Consider the following 18,531-nt stretch of genomic DNA (forward strand, 5'->3'; position numbering starts at 1 on the left):
GTGAGAGAGAGAAAGAGAAATAGAAACAAAGAGACACACAGAGACAGAGAATATATTTTAAAATATGTTTCAGGGTCAATCTACACTCAGCCCTAAATCCACAGTTACACACGTGGTTCTGAGCAATCTCTTAAGTTTTAGGGACCAGCTATGAGCAAAGAATTTTGTTTAGATTATGTGAGGGATACAAACTCCAAGATGCACTCACTCTTCTTACCCAGCTCCTTTGGTGTGGCCTACACAAAGAGGAAGAACTTTAGGTAACAAAGGTTCATTACATAGGAGAATGTTTAAATTATAGATTGTGTGGTATAATATATATTTATTAGTTCAGTAAAAATTAGAGAAATAATAACTAGAGAGTATAAAAACAAGAGCTTCTTAGATGTTTCCTGGACAGACCTAAAATAGGTCTTTAAAAATAATTTTCCCAAGTAAATTCTAGAAAACAGTAAATAAAAAGAAGGTTTAAAGAAAAGGTTAACAATTATCAGATTATAGGCAACCTTCAAACTGAGACAGATATGAAACAATGACCATGTCTTTTTTTTCTTTGCCTTCTGAACAGACATGGCATACGCATGTTCCACTAAGCGTCTCATATTCAGAACACTGATCTACTTAATCTATATGACTGTAGGCCCCACTGTGCTGAGGACACTCATTTGTAGCCAAAGGGGCTATTGTATTACCCCCACACACAAAGTCTATCCAGTCAAAGGCCGTATTAGAAGAAAATAACACTTCAAAAAACAAGATTCTTATATAAAGTGACAACTACATTTACCCTTTTATCTTCAACTTCTAACTCAAGACCTGTTTTTCTCAGATTTCGTTCAAACACATTTCTTCTTTCCTATGGCAAAATGAATCAATAGAATTATGTAGAACACTTCTGTTTTATTTGCTCAGTGATAAGACACTTATCTGAACAACTTTCCTTTAAACTAACATACGTAAAAAAGCAAGAGAAATATAATTGAAGCTGAACTATCTCATCCTAGAAATAATTCTTTTTCATTCATAAAAACAGAAAACTTTAAAAACCCTCTGTCCATCTCATTAATTGATGTATTTATTTTTTATTAAATCATAGCTGTGTACATTAATGCGATCATGGGGCACCATACACTGGTTTTATAGACCGTTTGACACATTTTCATCACACTGGTTAACATAGCCTTCCTGGCATTTTCTTAGTTATTGCGTTAAGACATTTACATTCTACAGTTACTAAGTTTCACACATACCCTTGTAAGATGCACCACAGGTGTAATCCCACCAATCACCCTCCCTCCACCCACCTCCCCTATCCCTCCCCTCCTTTTCCCCCTTCCCCCTATTCTTGGGTTATAACTGGGTTATAGCTTTCATGTGAAAGCCATAAATTAGTTTCATAGTAGGGCTGAGTACATTGGATACTTTTTCTTCCATTCTTGAGATACTTTACTAAGAAGAATATGTTCCAGCTCCATCCATGTAAACATGAAAGAGGTAAAGTCTCCATCTTTCTTTAAGGCTGCATAATATTCCATGGTGTACATATACCACAATTTATTAATCCATTCATGGATCGACGGGCACTTGGGCTTTTTCCATGATTTAGCAATTATGAAGTGGGCTGCAATAAACATTCTGGTACAAATTGATGTATTTATGATGATTTCATTGTTTATGTTTGATAATTACTTGTCAAATTTTGCAATAGATTCATGATGCATCAACAACTATGAAAATGTATCATTATAAAAACAATTCAATTCCAAAGGATACTTTTAAAGTTTAGAGTGTTATGGTTAAAGTTAATAAAAAACATCTCAATCACTATCACATATTTGTTGTAGTAAAGTTATGACTACACAAACAACGAAAGACTCCAAAGAATAACACAGAAGTTATACCAGGAAAAAATTATCTGTGGAAAATCAAAGAGAAATTTTAGGCAAATGAAAAAACAAATGATATAAAATTTCAGCTGTTAAAAATGGGCTTTTTCATATATTTTTTAGAAATGAATGTTGCTGGGTATCAAATTTCCATGGTATTTATTTTCTATAGATATATGTTGAAAAGCAATTGACCAGGACCATTTACAATGTGTTGTAAGTTGCATCCTTTACAACTATTGAAAAGTAGGATGAATAATTATAGTTAGGGAAGACTTGTAGATGGATCAGTCCTTTGGGGGTGGTTCAGACCTGCTGAGTCTGACATGTCTATAAGTCTCCAAAAAGGGATGCAGAACAGCACAGGTGGGAGAGAAGCATGAACTGGAAAGGTTTCCTTTGGACTTAGAAAATACATGATTTTAAACCTGTGAGACAGAATGATATCATCAAGGAAATCCATGTGAACCAAGAAAAGACAAGATTAACAACTGTGCAATGAAGCACTAAAACAGTAAGGGATCTGGGAGAATAAAAGATTGAGATGGAGCAACTAGTAAAATAAGTGGGGAAAAAAAATAAACTAAGAGAATGTGGAGTCCTGGAAGTCAAGTGAAGAAGATACACAACAAAGAAGGGAATGATTAATGGTGTCAAATGCTGCTACTAGGTCTAGCAAGAGGAAGGTTGAGACTTGACCATTGGGTTTATACACAGAGGTTGGGAGAAGGTCTGAAAGGACTAGGATGTAAGGAATTTAAGAAATAAATTAATGAATTAAAAGCAACTAGTATGGAAACTAGAATGAAAATGTTTTCATACTTGCTATTTTTTAATACAGAAAAATCCACAGCCTATTTGTTTGTTGAAAGAAATGGACCAGTAAAGTATGGAATGAAGTATCATTTAGGAGAAAGAAGAAGTTATCATGGGAGCAACATCCCTAAAGAGGTATACAGAAGAGACTTAATATAGCAGGCAGGAAAACGCCATCCCTAGAAAGGCCTGCCTGCAACTGTAGAAAGTCTGGCTCTGGTGTCTAAGACTTCGGCTTTCCGGGGGTTTCTCACCATTCTCAGAACTGTTAGGAGTAGCTCACTTTACCTAAACTGTTTGCTCAAACTGTGTAGTTAATGCTGAACATCTACTTTTCTTCTGGGAGTATGGAATTTTGATATGTGGTAGGCAAAATGTGACAAGATATCTAACCCTTAGTAAAAATATAAGACACTGAGATTTTAATGAGTTTGCCCAATAGATAACACTTCATATGTGCTGGCACACATCATTGCTGGAGAAATTCAGGATATTCTTGGTGGCTTTAGTAGGAGAGAACTCTTATAAGTTTGCTCTCAGTTTTCTCTAGACTTTGCCCCACAAGTTTTTTTTTTTTTTTTTCTCTTTTTCCTTTTGCTGCTTTTACTTTACATCATTTCACTGTAATAAAACACAGCCATGAGCATGGCTATGTGCTTAGGCCCATGAGTCTTTCTAATGAATGAATCCCTAAGGCTGAAGATGACCTGAGCGCCCCCTGGAAAGTACTCAAGAAAAAACAGAGTCTGGGCACAAATGGAGGAGTAGGCTTTAAATAGAAGCGTCAGGAGTTTAGCTGTGGTCTCAGGAAGGAATGTGCACGTTATCACTTCTATGCACTTCCATTTTCTCAGGAAAGCACAAGAGCAGTCAGCTAGCTTGGAGATGGTGGGAGGAGTATTGGAGGTATTAAAGAAAGAAAAAAAGTTACACAGCAGTCATCTAGGAAAGTGAGAGATGATAGAATATGAAAGTAAAGTACAACTTCTAGACAGCACAGGTCCGAGTTGAGGTCCATGGGCACAAATAAAAGGTAAAATGAGTCCGTGAACTGTGCGCGTGTCTTTCTTCATGGGTGCTGGCATGTAGGGGAGGTTTAAAGTTGTTTTGTCAAGTTAATATAATTAAGAGAGGGCAAGACACTCTTGGTGATATATATATTTATATATCTCCATATATCCATATATAAATTTACATGTATATTATACACACACACACACACACCACACACACACATTAGAGTCATTACAATCATCAGCTATGAGACTGAAGTGGATAAAGACTGGAAAGAGTAAGATAAGGGGAAGTAAAAATGTTGTAAAATAGGCCGGATGCGGTGTCTCAAACCTGTAATCCTAGAACTCTGGGAGGCTGAGGCAGGAGAGTCGCTTGAGCTCAGGAGTTCAAGAGCAGCCTGAGCAAGAGTGAAACCCCATCTCTACGAAAATTATAAAAAAATGGCTGGGTGTTGTAAATGAAGGTGCCGGTAATCCCAGCTACTCGGGAGGCTAAGGCAGGAGAATCACTTGAACCCAGGAGTTTGAGGTTGCTGTGAGCTATACTGACACCAGAGCCCTCTAGCCTGGGCAACAGAATGAGACTGTCACAAAAAAAAAAAAAAAGTGGTAAGATAATTGCATCGTATCTGGTTGGTCCTGGCAGGATTGAAAGAAGAAGGCTGAGTGGGGAGGAGCAAGATGGCAGCCGAGTAACAGCTTCCTTGCATCTGGGCACCGTGAGTCTGGGGATATAGGACTCCAGGCATCTCTGGCTGCTGGGATCTGCCTATCATCACCCCTGAGAGGATACAGGGAGTCAGCGAGAGACTTCTGGACCCCAAGAGGAGGACTAAAACAGTGGAAAACCGGCAAATGGTCGCGTGTGTTCAATCCGCCTAAACCCGCCCGCAACTGTAAGTTCAGTAGCAGCGAGACTGCAAACCAGAAAGGCCTTACCTGTGAACTGTTTTGGTGTCTTTGGACTTGGCACTCAGCTGAACTGCCTTGGGGAGAGCCTGAGCGGGAGTGCGGAGAACTTTGGCCTTTGTCTAGGGCCCCAGTCTGAGCCGCTGAGCCAGACGGAGCTAATAGAGTTTGGCTCTGGGTCACAGGCAGACATTGTGAGCGATCTGCCCTGGCAAGCTCCGCCCTCAGGGTCGCAGAGCTGGAATTGGGTGGGAGCTGGTAACCCAGCGACCAAGTAGCCTAAGGGCGGGGTCTGAGCCGCCTTGCAGCCCTAACCCTCGGGGGCAGAGGGAGACCAGTTTTGACACACAGGGTAAGTGGATAGCCACTTCAGCAGTGATTCCAGCAACAAGCACTTCCCTGAGAAAGCTTCTGCTCAGTAAGTGAACAAGTTCAAAGTGCCTTTTAAGTGGGCTGAAGAGAGATTTAGGGTGTCTACCTGCTGGGGTTCGAGAAACTAGCAGCCTCCAGTCGTATCAGAACTGTGATTAACATCTCATACCCCAGAAGACCACGTGTTGCCCAGACAATATTCAATTCCATATACATACTGCTTTGTTTTTGGTTGCGTGTGTGTTTTTTTTTTGTTTGTTTGTTTGTTTGGTTTTTTTTTTGGTTTGGTTGTTTTTTTTGTTTATTTTGACGTTCTAGATTGTTGTTTTGTTTTTTAAGTTCAACCTTTTCCATACAGATCCTTTTTCTTTCTCAATTTTTCTAGTTTAATTATAATTTCCCATTGCTGCCTATTTCAATAATCAGAACTTCATTTTTGTTAGTCTTTCTACCACTATTATTTGGTTTTTCCAGCCAATTTTATCCCGTAAAGTTTTCTGTTTGCTTGTTTTGGTTTGATTTATAGCATTTTTGTCTTTCCTCTCTACTTGGTGGAGGTGGGGTACTGTGTCTGATCAGGTTAGCAAAGAGCTGCTGACCTCAAGGGAACCACCCCACTTGGCACCCCCAGAAGGTGTTTTTTTTTTTTTTTTAAGGTTGTATCAAAGTACCCTACTGTACACCTATATTGCTCTGTCTTCCTCTTTCTGTGCCTCTCTTCTTTTTGTCAATATTCCTTTCACCCAAACACTCTCCTTTCTCTATTTTTCTTTTTTTTCATTTTTTTTTTTTCTTATCACTCGGTCCTCATTTCTTTCATCGCTTTTTTGCTCTAAAACCTTCTCACCCTTCTGGTCCTGTAACCCTTAGTCCACAGGCACAAGAACTTAAAGAGCAAGAGGAAGTGAAAGGAAAATTAGGGCAAGGAAACAGATAAAAGAAATCACCCATGAGGAAGAATCAGCAGAAAACTCCAGGCAACATGAAGAACCAGTCCAGAACTACCCCGCCAAGGGACCATGAGGTAGCTACTGCAGAGGATTCCACCTATACAGAAATGTTAGGAATGACAGAAAGGGAATTTAGAATACACATGTTGAAAACAATGAAGGAAATGATGGAAACAATGAAGGAAACTGTTAATAAAGTGGAAAATAACCAAAAGGAAATTCAAAAACAGAATCAAATAAGAGATGAACGATATGAAGAATATAAAAAGGATATAGCAGAGCTGAAGGAAATGAAACAGTTAATCAGGGAACTTAAAGATGCAATGGAAAGTATCAGCAACAGGTTAGACCATGCAGAAGAAAGAATTTCAGAGGTAGAAGACAAAGTTTTTGAGATAACTCAGATAGTAAAAGAGGCAGAAAAGAAGAGAGAGAAAGCAGAATGTTCACTGTCAGAATTATGGGACTTTATGAAGCGTTCCAACATACGAGTTATAGGAATTCCACAAGGGGAAGAAGAATGCCCCAGAGGAATGGAAGCCATACTAGAGAATATTATAAAAGAAAATTTCCCAAATATCACCAAAGATTCTGACACACTGCTTTCAGAGGGATATCGGACCCCAGGTCGCCTCAACTCTAACCGAGCTTCTCCAAGACACATTGTGATGAACCTGTCCAAAGTCAAGACCAAAGAAATGATTCTGCAAGCTGCCAGGAGTAAGCGCCAGTTGACCTACAGGGGCAAATCCATCAGAGTGACCGCAGACTTCTCTAATGAAACTTTCCAAGCAAGAAGACAATGGTCATCTACCTTTAATCTACTTAAACAGAACAATTTTCAGCCCAGAATTCTGTACCCTGCTAAGCTAAGCTTCAAAATTGACGGAGAAATCAAATCATTTACGGATATACAAACATTGAGGAAATTCGAAACAACAAGACCAGCTCTACAGGAAATACTTCAACCTGTTCTGCACACTGACCACCACAATGGATCAGCAGCAAAGTAAGAACTCAGAAATTCAAGGACAGAACCTAACCTCCACACTGATGCAAAAGATAAAACTAAGCAATGGACTCTCACAAAATAAGATGAATAGAATACTACCACACTTGTCAATTATCTCAATAAATGTTAATGGCTTGAATTCCCCACTGAAGAGACATAGATTGGTTGACTGGATTAAAAAACACAAGCCATCCATTTGCTGTCTGCAAGAAACACACCTGGCTTCAAAAGACAAATTAAAGCTCCGAGTCAAGGGTTGGAAGACAATTTTTCAGGCAAATGGAATTCAGAAGAAAAGAGGAGTTGCAATCTTATTGTCAGACACATGTGGATTTAAAGCAACTAAAGTCAAAAAAGACAAAGATGGTCACTTTATATTGGTCAAGGGAAAAATACAACAAGAAGACATTTCAATTCTAAATATTTATGCACCCAATTTAAATGCTCCCAGATTCTTGAAGCAGACCTTACTCAGTCTGAGCAATATGATATCTGATAATACCATCATAACAGGGGACTATAACACTCCTCTTACAGAGCTGGACAGATCCTCTAAACAGAAATTAAACAAGGATATAAAAGACTTAAATGAGACTCTAGAACAACTGTGCTTGATAGACGCATATAGAACACTCCACCCCAAAGATAAAGAATATACATTCTTCTCATCACCCCATGGAACATTCTCCAAAATTGATCATATCCTGGGACACAAAACAAATATCAACAGAATCAAAAGAATTGAAATTTTACCTTGTATCTTCTCAGACCATAAGGCACTAAAGGTGGAACTCAACTCTAACAAAAATGCTCGACCCCACCCAAAGGCATGGAAATTAAACAATCTTCTGTTGAATAACAGATGGGTGCAGGAAGAAATAAAACAGGAAATCATTAACTTCCTTGAGCATAACAACAATGAAGACACAAGCTACCAAAACCTGTGGGATACTGCAAAAGCAGTTTTGAGAGGAAAATTCATCGCTTTAGATGCCTACATTCGAAAAACTGAAAGAGAGCACATCAACAATCTCACAAGAGATCTTATGGAATTGGAAAAAGAAGAACAATCTAAGCCTAAACTCAGTAGAAGAAAAGAAATATCCAAAATCAAATCAGAGATCAATGAAATTGAAAACAAAAGAATCATTCAGAAAATTAATGAAACAAGAAGTTGGTTTTTTTAAAAAATAAATAAAATAGATAAACCATTGGCCAGACTAACAAGGAATAGAAAAGTAAAATCTCTAGTAACCTCAATCAGAAATGATAAAGGGGAAATAACAACTGATCCCACAGAGATACAAGAGATGATCTCTGAATACTACCAGAAACTCTATGCCCAGAAATTTGACAATGTGAAAGAAATGGATCAATATTTGGAATCACACCCTCTCCCTAGACTCAGCCAGGAAGAAACAGAGCTCCTGAACAGACCAATTTCAAGCACTGAGATCAAAGAAACAATAAAAAATCTTCCAACCAAAAAATGCCCTGGTCCAGATGGCTTCACTCCAGAATTCTATCAAACCTTCAAGGAAGAGCTTATTCCTGTACTGCAGAAATTATTCCAAAAAATTGAGGAAGAAGGAATCTTCCCCAACACATTCTATGAAGCAAACATCACCCTGATACCAAAACCAGGAAAAGACCCAAACAAAAAGGAGAATTTCAGACCAATCTCACTCATGAACATAGACGCAAAAATTCTCAACAAAATCCTAGCCAATAGATTACAGCTTATCATCAAAAAAGTCATTCATCATGATCAAGTAGGCTTCATCCCAGGTATGCAAGGCTGGTTTAACATACGCAAGTCTATAAACGTTATCCACCATATTAACAGAGGCAAAAATAAAGATCACATGATCCTCTCAATAGATGCAGAAAAAGCATTTGATAAAATCCAGCATCCTTTTCTAATTAGAACTCTGAAGAGTATAGGCATAGGTGGCACATTTCTAAAACTGATTGAAGCTATCTATGACAAACCCACAGCCAATATTTTACTGAATGGAGTAAAACTCAAAGCTTTTCCTGTTAGAACTAGAACCAGACAAGGTTGTCCTCTGTCACCTTTACTATTCAACATAGTGCTGGAAGTTCTAGCCAATACAATTAGGCAAGACAAGGAAATAAAGGGAATCCAAATGGGAGCAGAGGAGGTCAAACTCTCCCTCTTTGCTGACGACATAATCTTATACTTAGAGAACCCCAAAGACTCAACCACAAGACTCCTAGAAGTCATCAAAAAATACAGTAATGTTTCAGGATATAAAATCAATGTCCACAAGTCAGTAGCCTTTGTGTACACCAATAACAGTCAAGATGAGAAGCTAATCAAGGACACAACTCCCTTCACCATAGTCTCAAAGAAAATCAAATACCTAGGAATATACCTAACGAAGGAGGTGAAGGACCTGTATAAAGAAAACTATGAAGTCCTCAGAAAGGAAATAGCAGAGGATATTAACAAATGGAAGAACATACCATGCTCATGGATGGGAAGAATCAACATTGTTAAAATGTCCATACTTCCCAAAGCAATCTACCTATTCAATGCCATTCCTATCAAAATACCAACATCATACTTTCAAGATTTGGAAAAAATGATTCTGCGTTTTGTAGGGAACCAGAAAAAAACCCGTATAGCTAAGGCAGTTCTTAGTAATAAAAATAAAGCTGGGGGCATCAGCATACCGGATTTTAGTCTGTACTACAAAGCCATAGTGCTCAAGACAGCATGGTACTGGCACAAAAACAGAGACATAGACACTTGGAATCGAATGGAAAACCAAGAAATGAAACTAACATCTTACAACCACCTAATCTTTGATAAACCAAACAAGAACATACCCTGGGGGAAAGACTCCCCATTCAATAAATGGTGTTGGGAGAACTGGATGTCTACATGTAAAAGACTGAAACTGGACCCACACCTTTCCCCACTCACAAAAATTGATTCAAGATGGATAAAGGACTTAAACCTAAGGCATGAAACAATAAAAACCCTCTAAGAAAGCATAGGAAAAACACTGGAAGATATTGGCCTGGGGAAAGACTTCATGAAGAAGACTGCCATGGCAATTGCAACAACAACAAAAATAAACAAATGGGACTTCATTAAACTGAAAAGCTTCTGTACAGCTAAGGAGACAATAACCAAAGCAAAGAGACAACCTACACAATGGGAAAGGATATTTGCATATTTTCAATCAGACAAAAGCTTGATAACTAGGATCTATAGAGAACTCAAATTAATCCACATGAAAAAAGCCAACAATCCCTTATATCAATGGGCAAGAGACATGAATAGAACTTTCTCTAAAGAGGACAGACGAATGGCTAACAAACACATGAAAAAATGTTCATCATCTCTATATATTAGAGAAATGCAAATCAAAACAACCCTGAGATATCATCTAACCCCAGTGAGAATGGCCCACATCACAAAATCTCAAAACTGCAGATGCTGGCGTGGATGTGGAGAGAAGGGAACACTTTTACACTGCTGGTGGGACTGCAAACTAGTACAACCTTTCTGGAAGGAAGTATGGAGAATCCTCAAAGCACTCAAGCTAGACCTCCCATTTGATCCTGCAATCCCATTACTGGGCATCTACCCAGAAGGAAAGAAATCCTTTTATCATAAGGACACTTGTACTAGACTGTTTATTGCAGCTCAATTTACAGTCGCCAAAATGTGGAAACAGCCTAAATGCCCACCAACCCAGGAATGGATTAACAAGCTGTGGTATATGTATACCATGGAATACTATTCAGCCATTAAAAAAAATGGAGACTTTACATCCTTCGTATTAACCTGGATGGACGTGGAAGATATTATTCTTAGTAAAGCATCACAAGAATGGAGAAGCATGAATCCTATGTACTCAATTTTGATATGAGGACAATTAATGACAATTATGGTTATGGGGAGGGAAACAGAAAGAGGGAAGGAGGGAGGTGGGTGGGGCCTTGGTGTGTGTCACACTTTATGGGGGCAAGACATGATTGCAAGAGGGACTTTACCTAACAATTGCAATCAGTGTAACCTGGCTTTTTGTACCCTCAATGAATCCCCAACAATAAAAAAAAAAAAAAGAAAGAAAGAAGAAGGCTATGAATCAGATTTGAGAGGTTAGTCAGACATTTGAAACCATAGAATGAGATTACAAAGAGCTGCAATTATTAGCAATGACATGTTCTAAGGGAGTGAATGGCTCAGTCAAGAGTAGAAGGCAAGAGCATTGGGAAAGTGTTATAAGGATCAGAGGCCAGTGTGCCAAAGTAATCATCTATGTGTGTGTTGATTACCAGTGGAGAGCTGAAAGTGAGCCCGGAGCTAAAACTGCTGAGAAACAAAAAAGAAGACCCAAGGAACAGATAAATGACAGCAAGAATACAGGTTAGTAATAACTATGCTGAGATGGGAAGTTCAGGAATTTTAGGGACAAGGGAGGGAGAATGAGTGAAATCAACAACAAAATACAAAGAAGGCAATCAGCATCTACCCCATCTTCAAGGAAAGGCTGTAGAAAGAAAAAATACCACTTGAGAGAGCTATTAGAGGAAGCAACAAATCTCGAGGAGCCGGGTTTGTAGGGAACATTCAGAGAAGAGATGATAATGAGGACAGTCCATGAATTTCAGAGGCCTTGGGGGAAGGGTTTCCAAGAAAACAGTGAAAGAAAGGGACAGATCTGGATATGTACAGAGCCTCATAGGGTCAATATGTATATTTTTAAATTTTTGTTTTATATGACATTTACTTTGTAGTATCTAAGTAAATGTATGTATGTATGTGTGAAGGGAGGGAAGGGCTGAGTTAAGAGTAGGGGCCAAGGTGGAGGCGGAGCATGATGGCAGACAGGACAGATGTGTAGCCCACCTCTCCCAAGCCACCAGCTGAGAGGAAAGGCAGTCTGGACCTTCCCTGTGTGTGGATTATTAGAGTGGACAGACAGCTGGAGAAACCCAGCAAACTGGCCATTTGTTATATATGAGGGGTAATTTAAAATCACAGACTCTGTTGTAGAGATTCTTCCCTGCTCGGCCGTGCCGGCCAGCAGGCCCCTCCCCTATGGAGGTCAGCAGCTTGTAAATGCTGACAAAATCCAATTGACAAATAATTAATCCTGAACTGAGGGAGGCATCCTAAAGGAGAGCCACTCAAAACCACGGGGAGCTGGGCAAACTGTTGGACAATTGAAGGGAAGGGATCCTGCCTGGGAAACAGACATTTTGAACTACCCAAAAGGGCGGACACCTTTCCCCTGGGTGTTGGAGGAGGCTGGCAGTTCAGGCTGCGCGGCGAACTGGCGGGCACCCATCCAAAAGGGAAACTCTGAACCATAAAACTCAGAATAAGTCCTCCGAGGGCTCCAACCACGGGAATGGGCTTGAAGCCTAGGACCCGGCTTTGGCTTCTGGAGCTGCAAAGCTACTGAAGCCGCGGACAGGGCTTTGGCTGCTGAAGCCGCGGGAACCAGCTACAGGAGATAGAGCCGCGAGCCCGCCAACGACCGCGCAAACTCAGCACGGCTCCCCTTATGGCCGATTGCAGTCGCCAGTTTGCGGGGGAACCTGGGAACACAGTGGAGGGACTTAGGAAGCGTGGACACCTGCACTGAGTGGGAAGGTCGGTCGCAAGTACTGTCTGGAAAAGAACAGCTGAGGTTGCACAATTCTTAGGCCACAAACTTCTACGGAAACTCCAAAATGGTGATGGGCCATGGAAGGTGGTTACCATGGTAATGGTATAAACTGTAAATCAGGTATTTCTCAGAACCACTCACAGTGCCACCTGGTGTCCAGAAAGTATATTGCAGTATGAATATATTCCTACAAAAGTTGATCCCTAAAACAGACATATAGATATTTATACGTACATTTCTACACACAAGAATATTTTTGTAGTTGGTGCCTTTTTTCTTTTGTTTTGTTTTGTGTTGTTTTGGTTTGGTTTTCGTGGGGGTTTTTTTGTTGTTGTTTTGTTTTTGTCTGTTTTTTCCTCACCATTTTCTTAAAGGAGATTTCTATAATTTTTTATTATTTTTTATATAGATATATTTTTTATTTCTATGTCTTCTAATTTTAATTTCTTCTTTCCTCTCATTTAAAATTCCTTCTAACACCACTTTTTTCTCTCTTTTTTTCTTTCTTTCAATTATTTTACGATTATCACTATTTTTATTGCAGTTGTTCTTATATTGCTGTTGTCGTGGCTGTTGCCTGTATGTCTATGTGTTTCCGTCTGTCTCTGTATCTATGAGCCCATGTGCCTGGTAACCTTTGTATCTGTTTATTTGTTCATTTGGTCTCAATGAGCTTGGTGTTACAACCTGCAACTCTGAGCTTCTAACACTCCCCTCCACTCTCACTCCGTGATCTGGAGACCTGCCCCCCCAGGAGTCCAGATTCTTGGGTGAACTCTCAAGAGGTGTAGACAGGACCTGGACTGCAGCTGGCTAGTGCTGACTCTGTAGGAAAGGAGCGAGAAGACGATGGTCAGCTGAGAGGGAATTACACTGGAGCGGTGGTGCCCCAAGGTGCAGAGCAACAGCCGTCTTCAGCAATAACAAGGCCCACCCCCAGATATCCCATAGCCTCTCCTCCTATCTTCCTGGGCAACCAGATGAGGCCGAGCATCTTCTCAGATGGCAACCACCATGGAACAGACCTGGGACTGAAACACAGGCCCCATGAGTAAAGGGTTTTCCTGAGACGGTACCAACCTGGGTGGAACACGAAGACTAGAAAACACACCCGCAGAGCTGGGAAACTCCCAGGGTGGGGCTGATCCAGAGGACCGCTCTACTGAGCCTAAGACGCACCTGGCCATTAGGGGATCACCAGCCTATAGACAAAGGAGGCCCAGAGGCTACAGCCAACAACTGATCGTGCTGCGAATACAAACCCACAGGACTAAAGACAGTGCCTGAGGCACAGGTTCTGGGAACTCAAATCAGCCTCTCCTCTGCAGAGGAATCTGGCAAGGTCAGAAACAAACTCCCACAGGGTTGTTCCCTTCACCCAGTAACATAAACTAAGGGTGGGGCTGGAACTGAGTGAACACCTCCAGCCTCCATCAAGTGCCCGAGGTTGACAGGCCACACGACCCCCTGCTGGATAAAGACAGAGAATAGCAGCCTAGTCGAGCAGACACAGACTACCCTGTGACTTAGGCAGGTGCAAACCCCTGGAGTATCTCCTTACTGGCGACAACTGACTGGGTCACAGCCCTGTGGGGTAGCAGCGACTGGGTGTGACAGAGCTGCAAGGTGGGGAAGGAGGCATCAATCTTCCCAGAATGATCTATTTACTGGTGGCTCTTCCGCACTCCACGCAGCACTGGAGCAAGCCATTTCAGAGCAGTCACCAGACCCCTGTGATCCAGTTCCCAGGGACCTCTTGAACTCTCCCACCCGAGGCAGCTGCTGACTGAGAAAATTGACTTGGACCTTTTGAACTGAGTCACTCACCTGGGGACTATCCAGGTGGTGCCCTGGGTGTGTGGTTGTAGGAAGGTTTGATTTTCCTTTTCCATTTGTTGCCTGTGGTGGGTGGGGTGACTTAATTGCTGGTATTTCTCCAAAGCTGAGACTTCAACCCAGAGTAACTGTTTCACTAGGGTCACATAGAAACCAGCTGAAAACAAGACAGAACCACTTAGCCCCTCTACACCAAACAGGGCGACAGTTTCTCAGGCCACAGCACTGTACGGGTCCTCGACAAAACACCAGAGGAAAATAAAAGGGAGTAAAACAATCATGGGGTGGAATCAGCGGAAAAACTCTGGTAACATGAATAACCAGAATAGATCAACACCCCCAAGGAAAGATACGGCAGATGTAATTGAAGATCCCATTCACAAACAACTGGCTGAGATGTCAGAAATTGAATTCAGAATTTGGATGGCAAACAAGATTAACAAAATAGAATTAGGAATTCGTGGAGAAATTCAAAAGCTGACTCAAGAATTTAACGAATTTAAGGACAAAACCACCAAAGACTTAGACACACTGAAACAAGAATTTGCAGCCCTCAAAGATATGAAAAATACAGTAGAATCCCTTAGCAACAGAATGGACCAAGCAGAAGAAAGGATCTCTGACATCGAAGATAAAGCCTTTGAACGCTCCCAAACTCTCAAAGAGGAAGAGAAATGGAGAGCAAAAATGGATCACTCACTCAGAGAGCTCTGGGATAATGCGAAGAAGGCAAATATCCGACTCATAGGAATTCCTGAAACAGATGAAGTGGCCTCACTGGGTGCAGAGGCCCTTCTGCATGAAATTATGAAAGAGAATTTTCCAGACATGCCTAGAGAACCTGAAAATCAGATAGCAGATAGCTTCAGAACCCCAGCACGACTCAACCCTAATAAGACATCCCCCAGGCATATCATAATTAACTTCACTAAAGTTAATATGAAGGAGAAAATTCTCAAAGCGGCCAGGTGAAAGAAATCTATTACCTTCAAAGGGAAGAACATTAGAATGACTGCAGATCTCTCTGCTGTTCAAGCCAGAAGAGGGTGGTCATCAACGTTTAATCTCCTCAAGCAAAATAACTTTCAACCCCGGATCTTGTACTCAGCTAAACTGAGTTTCAATTATGATGGAGAAATTAAATACTTTAATGACACACATATGCTAAAGAAATTTGCCATAACCAAACCAGCTCTTCAGGATATTCTCAGACCTATCCTCCATAATAACCAACCCAATCCTCTGCTACAAAAGTAAACTCACTCAGAAACTTCTGATCAAACTCCAACTTCCACAATGGCAAAAGGATTAAAAATGCCCACTGGACTTTTGAAAAACTCAATACCCCAAATTTCACCAAACTTATCAATACTCTCCATTAATGTGAATGGCTTAAAATACCCTCTAAAGAGACATAGGTTAGCTGACTGGATACAAAAACTCAGGCTAGACATTTGTTGCATATAAGAGTCACATCTTAACTTAAAATACAAATACAGACTCAGGGTGAAAGGACGGTCATCCATATTTCAGGCAAATGGTAACCAGAAAAAAGCAGGAGTTGCAATTTTATTTGCGGATACAATAGGCTTTAAACCAACAAAAGTAAGGAAGGACAAAAATGGTCACTTCATATTTCTTAAGGGTAAGACTCAATATGATGAGATTTCAATTATTAATATCTATGCACCCAACCAGAATGCACCTCAATTTACAAGAGAAACTCTAACAGACATGAGCAACTTGATTTCCTCCAACTCTATAATAGTCGGAGATTTTAACACTCCTTTGGCAGTGACGGATCGATCCTCCAACAGAAACCTGAGTAAAGAAATTCTAGATTTAAATCTAACCATCCAGCATTTAGATTTAGCAGACATCTTCAGAACATTTCATCCCAACAAAACTGAATACACATACTTCTCATCAGCCCACGGAACTTACTCCAGAATCGATCACGTCTTAGGTCACAAGTCTAACCTCAGTAAATTTAAAGGAATAGAAATTATTCCATGCATCTTCTCGGACTATCATGGAATAAAACTTGAGATGAGTAACAACAGGAATCTGCATACACATACAAAAACATGGAAGTTAAATAACCTTATGCTGAATGATAGCTGGGTCAGAGATGAGATCAAGAAGGAAATTGCCAAATTTCGGGAACAAAACGACAATGAAGACATGAACTATCAGAACCTCTGGGGCACTGCAAAGGCAGTTCTAAGAGGGAAATTTATAGCACTGCAGCCTTCCTCAGGAGAACAGAAAGAGGAAGTAAGCAACTTAATGGGACATCTCAAGAGACAGGAAATGGAAGAACACTCCAATCCCAAATCCAGTAGAAGAAAAGAAATAACCAAAAACAGAGCAGAACTAAATGAAATTGAAAACAAAAGAATAATACAACAGATCAATAATCAAAAAGCTGGTTTTTTGAAAAGGTCAACAAAATAGACAAACCTTTGGCCAACCTAATCAGGAAAAAAAGAGTAAAACCTCTAATATCATCAATCAGAAATAACAAAGACGAATTAACAACAGACTCCTCAGAAATCCAAAAAATCCTTAATGAATATTACAAGAAACTTTATTCTCAGAAATACGAAAATCTGAAGGAAATTAACCATTACTTGGAAGCACATCACCTTCCAAGACTTAACCAAAATCAAGTGGAAATGTTGAACAGGCCCATATCAAGTTCGGAAATAACATCAACCATACAAAATCTCCCCAAAAAGAAAAGCCCGGGACCAGATGGTTTTACATCAGAATTCTACCAAACCTTTAAAGAGGAATTAGTACCTATATTACTCAACCTGTTCCAAAATGTGGAAAAAGAAGGAAGACTACCCAACACGTTCTATGAAGCAAACATCACCCTGATCACCAAACCAGGAAAAGACCCAACAAGAAAAGAAAATTATAGACCAATATCACTAATGAATATACATGCAAAAATATTCAACAAGATTATAACAAACAGAATCCAGCAACATATCAAACAAATCATACATCATGACCAAGTCGGTTTTATCCCAGGGTCTCAAGGCTGGTTCAATATACGTAAATCTATAAATGAGCACATAAACAAATTAAAAAACAAAGACCATATGATTCTCTCAATCAACGCACAAAAAGCTTTTGATAACATCCAACATCCATTCATGATCAGAACACTTAAGAAAATTGGTATAGAAGGGACATTTCTTAAACTGATAGAGACCATCTACAGCAAACCCATAGCCAATATCATATTGAATGGAGTTAAATTGGAAATCATTTCCACTCCGATCTGGAACCAGACAAGGCTGCCCATTGTCTCCATTGCTCTTTAACATTGTAATGGAAGTTTTAGCCACTGCAATTAGGGAAGAAAAGGCGATCAAGGGTATCCACATAGGGTCAGAAGAGATCAAACTTTCGCTCTTTGCAGATGACATGATTGTATATCTGGAAAATACTAGGGACTCTACTACAAAACTCTTACAAGTGATCAAGGAATACAGCAGTGTCTCAGGTTACAAAATCAACATTCATAAATCAGTAGCCTTTATATATACCAACAATAGTCAAGTTGAAAAAACAATTAAGGACTCTATCCCATTCACAGTAGTGCCAAAGAAGATGAAATACTTGGGAGTTTATCTAACAAAGGACGTGAAAGATCTATATAAAGAGAACTATGAAACTCTAAGAAAAGAGATAGCTGAGAATGTTAACAAATGGAAAAATATACCATGCTCATGGTTGGGAAGAATCAACATTGTTAAAATGTCCATACTACCCAAAGCAATATATAATTACAATGCAATCCCCATTAAAGCTCCACTGTCATACTTTAAAGATCTTGAAAAAATAATACTTCGTTTTATATGGAATCAGAAAAAACCTCGAATAGCCAAGACATTACTCAAAAATAAAAACAAAGCAGGAGGAATCACACTACCAGACCTCAGACTATACTACAAATCGATAGTGATCAAAAGAGCATGGTACTGGTGCAAAAACAGAGAAGTAGATGTCTGGAACAGAATAGAGAACCAAGAGATGAATCCAGCTAATTACTGTTATTTA

At 39.9% G+C, this 18,531-nt stretch overlaps 1 protein-coding gene across 3 annotated transcripts in view; it reads right to left on the bottom strand.

Annotated features, from left to right (window-relative positions):
* Positions 1 to 18,531, bottom strand: part of ANO5 (anoctamin 5) — a 122,619-nt gene that overhangs the window by 63,037 nt on the left and 41,051 nt on the right. For all 3 annotated transcript variants that reach the window (XM_053562420.1, XM_053562419.1, XM_053562421.1), the window contains one exon: positions 788 to 856. In XM_053562420.1, the coding sequence (XP_053418395.1) occupies positions 788 to 856 (69 nt within the window). The remainder of the gene's footprint in view (positions 1 to 787; positions 857 to 18,531) is intronic.

Source organism: Nycticebus coucang, chromosome 14, assembly GCF_027406575.1.
Source record: "Nycticebus coucang isolate mNycCou1 chromosome 14, mNycCou1.pri, whole genome shotgun sequence".
Classification (NCBI taxonomy): domain Eukaryota; kingdom Metazoa; phylum Chordata; class Mammalia; order Primates; family Lorisidae; genus Nycticebus; species Nycticebus coucang.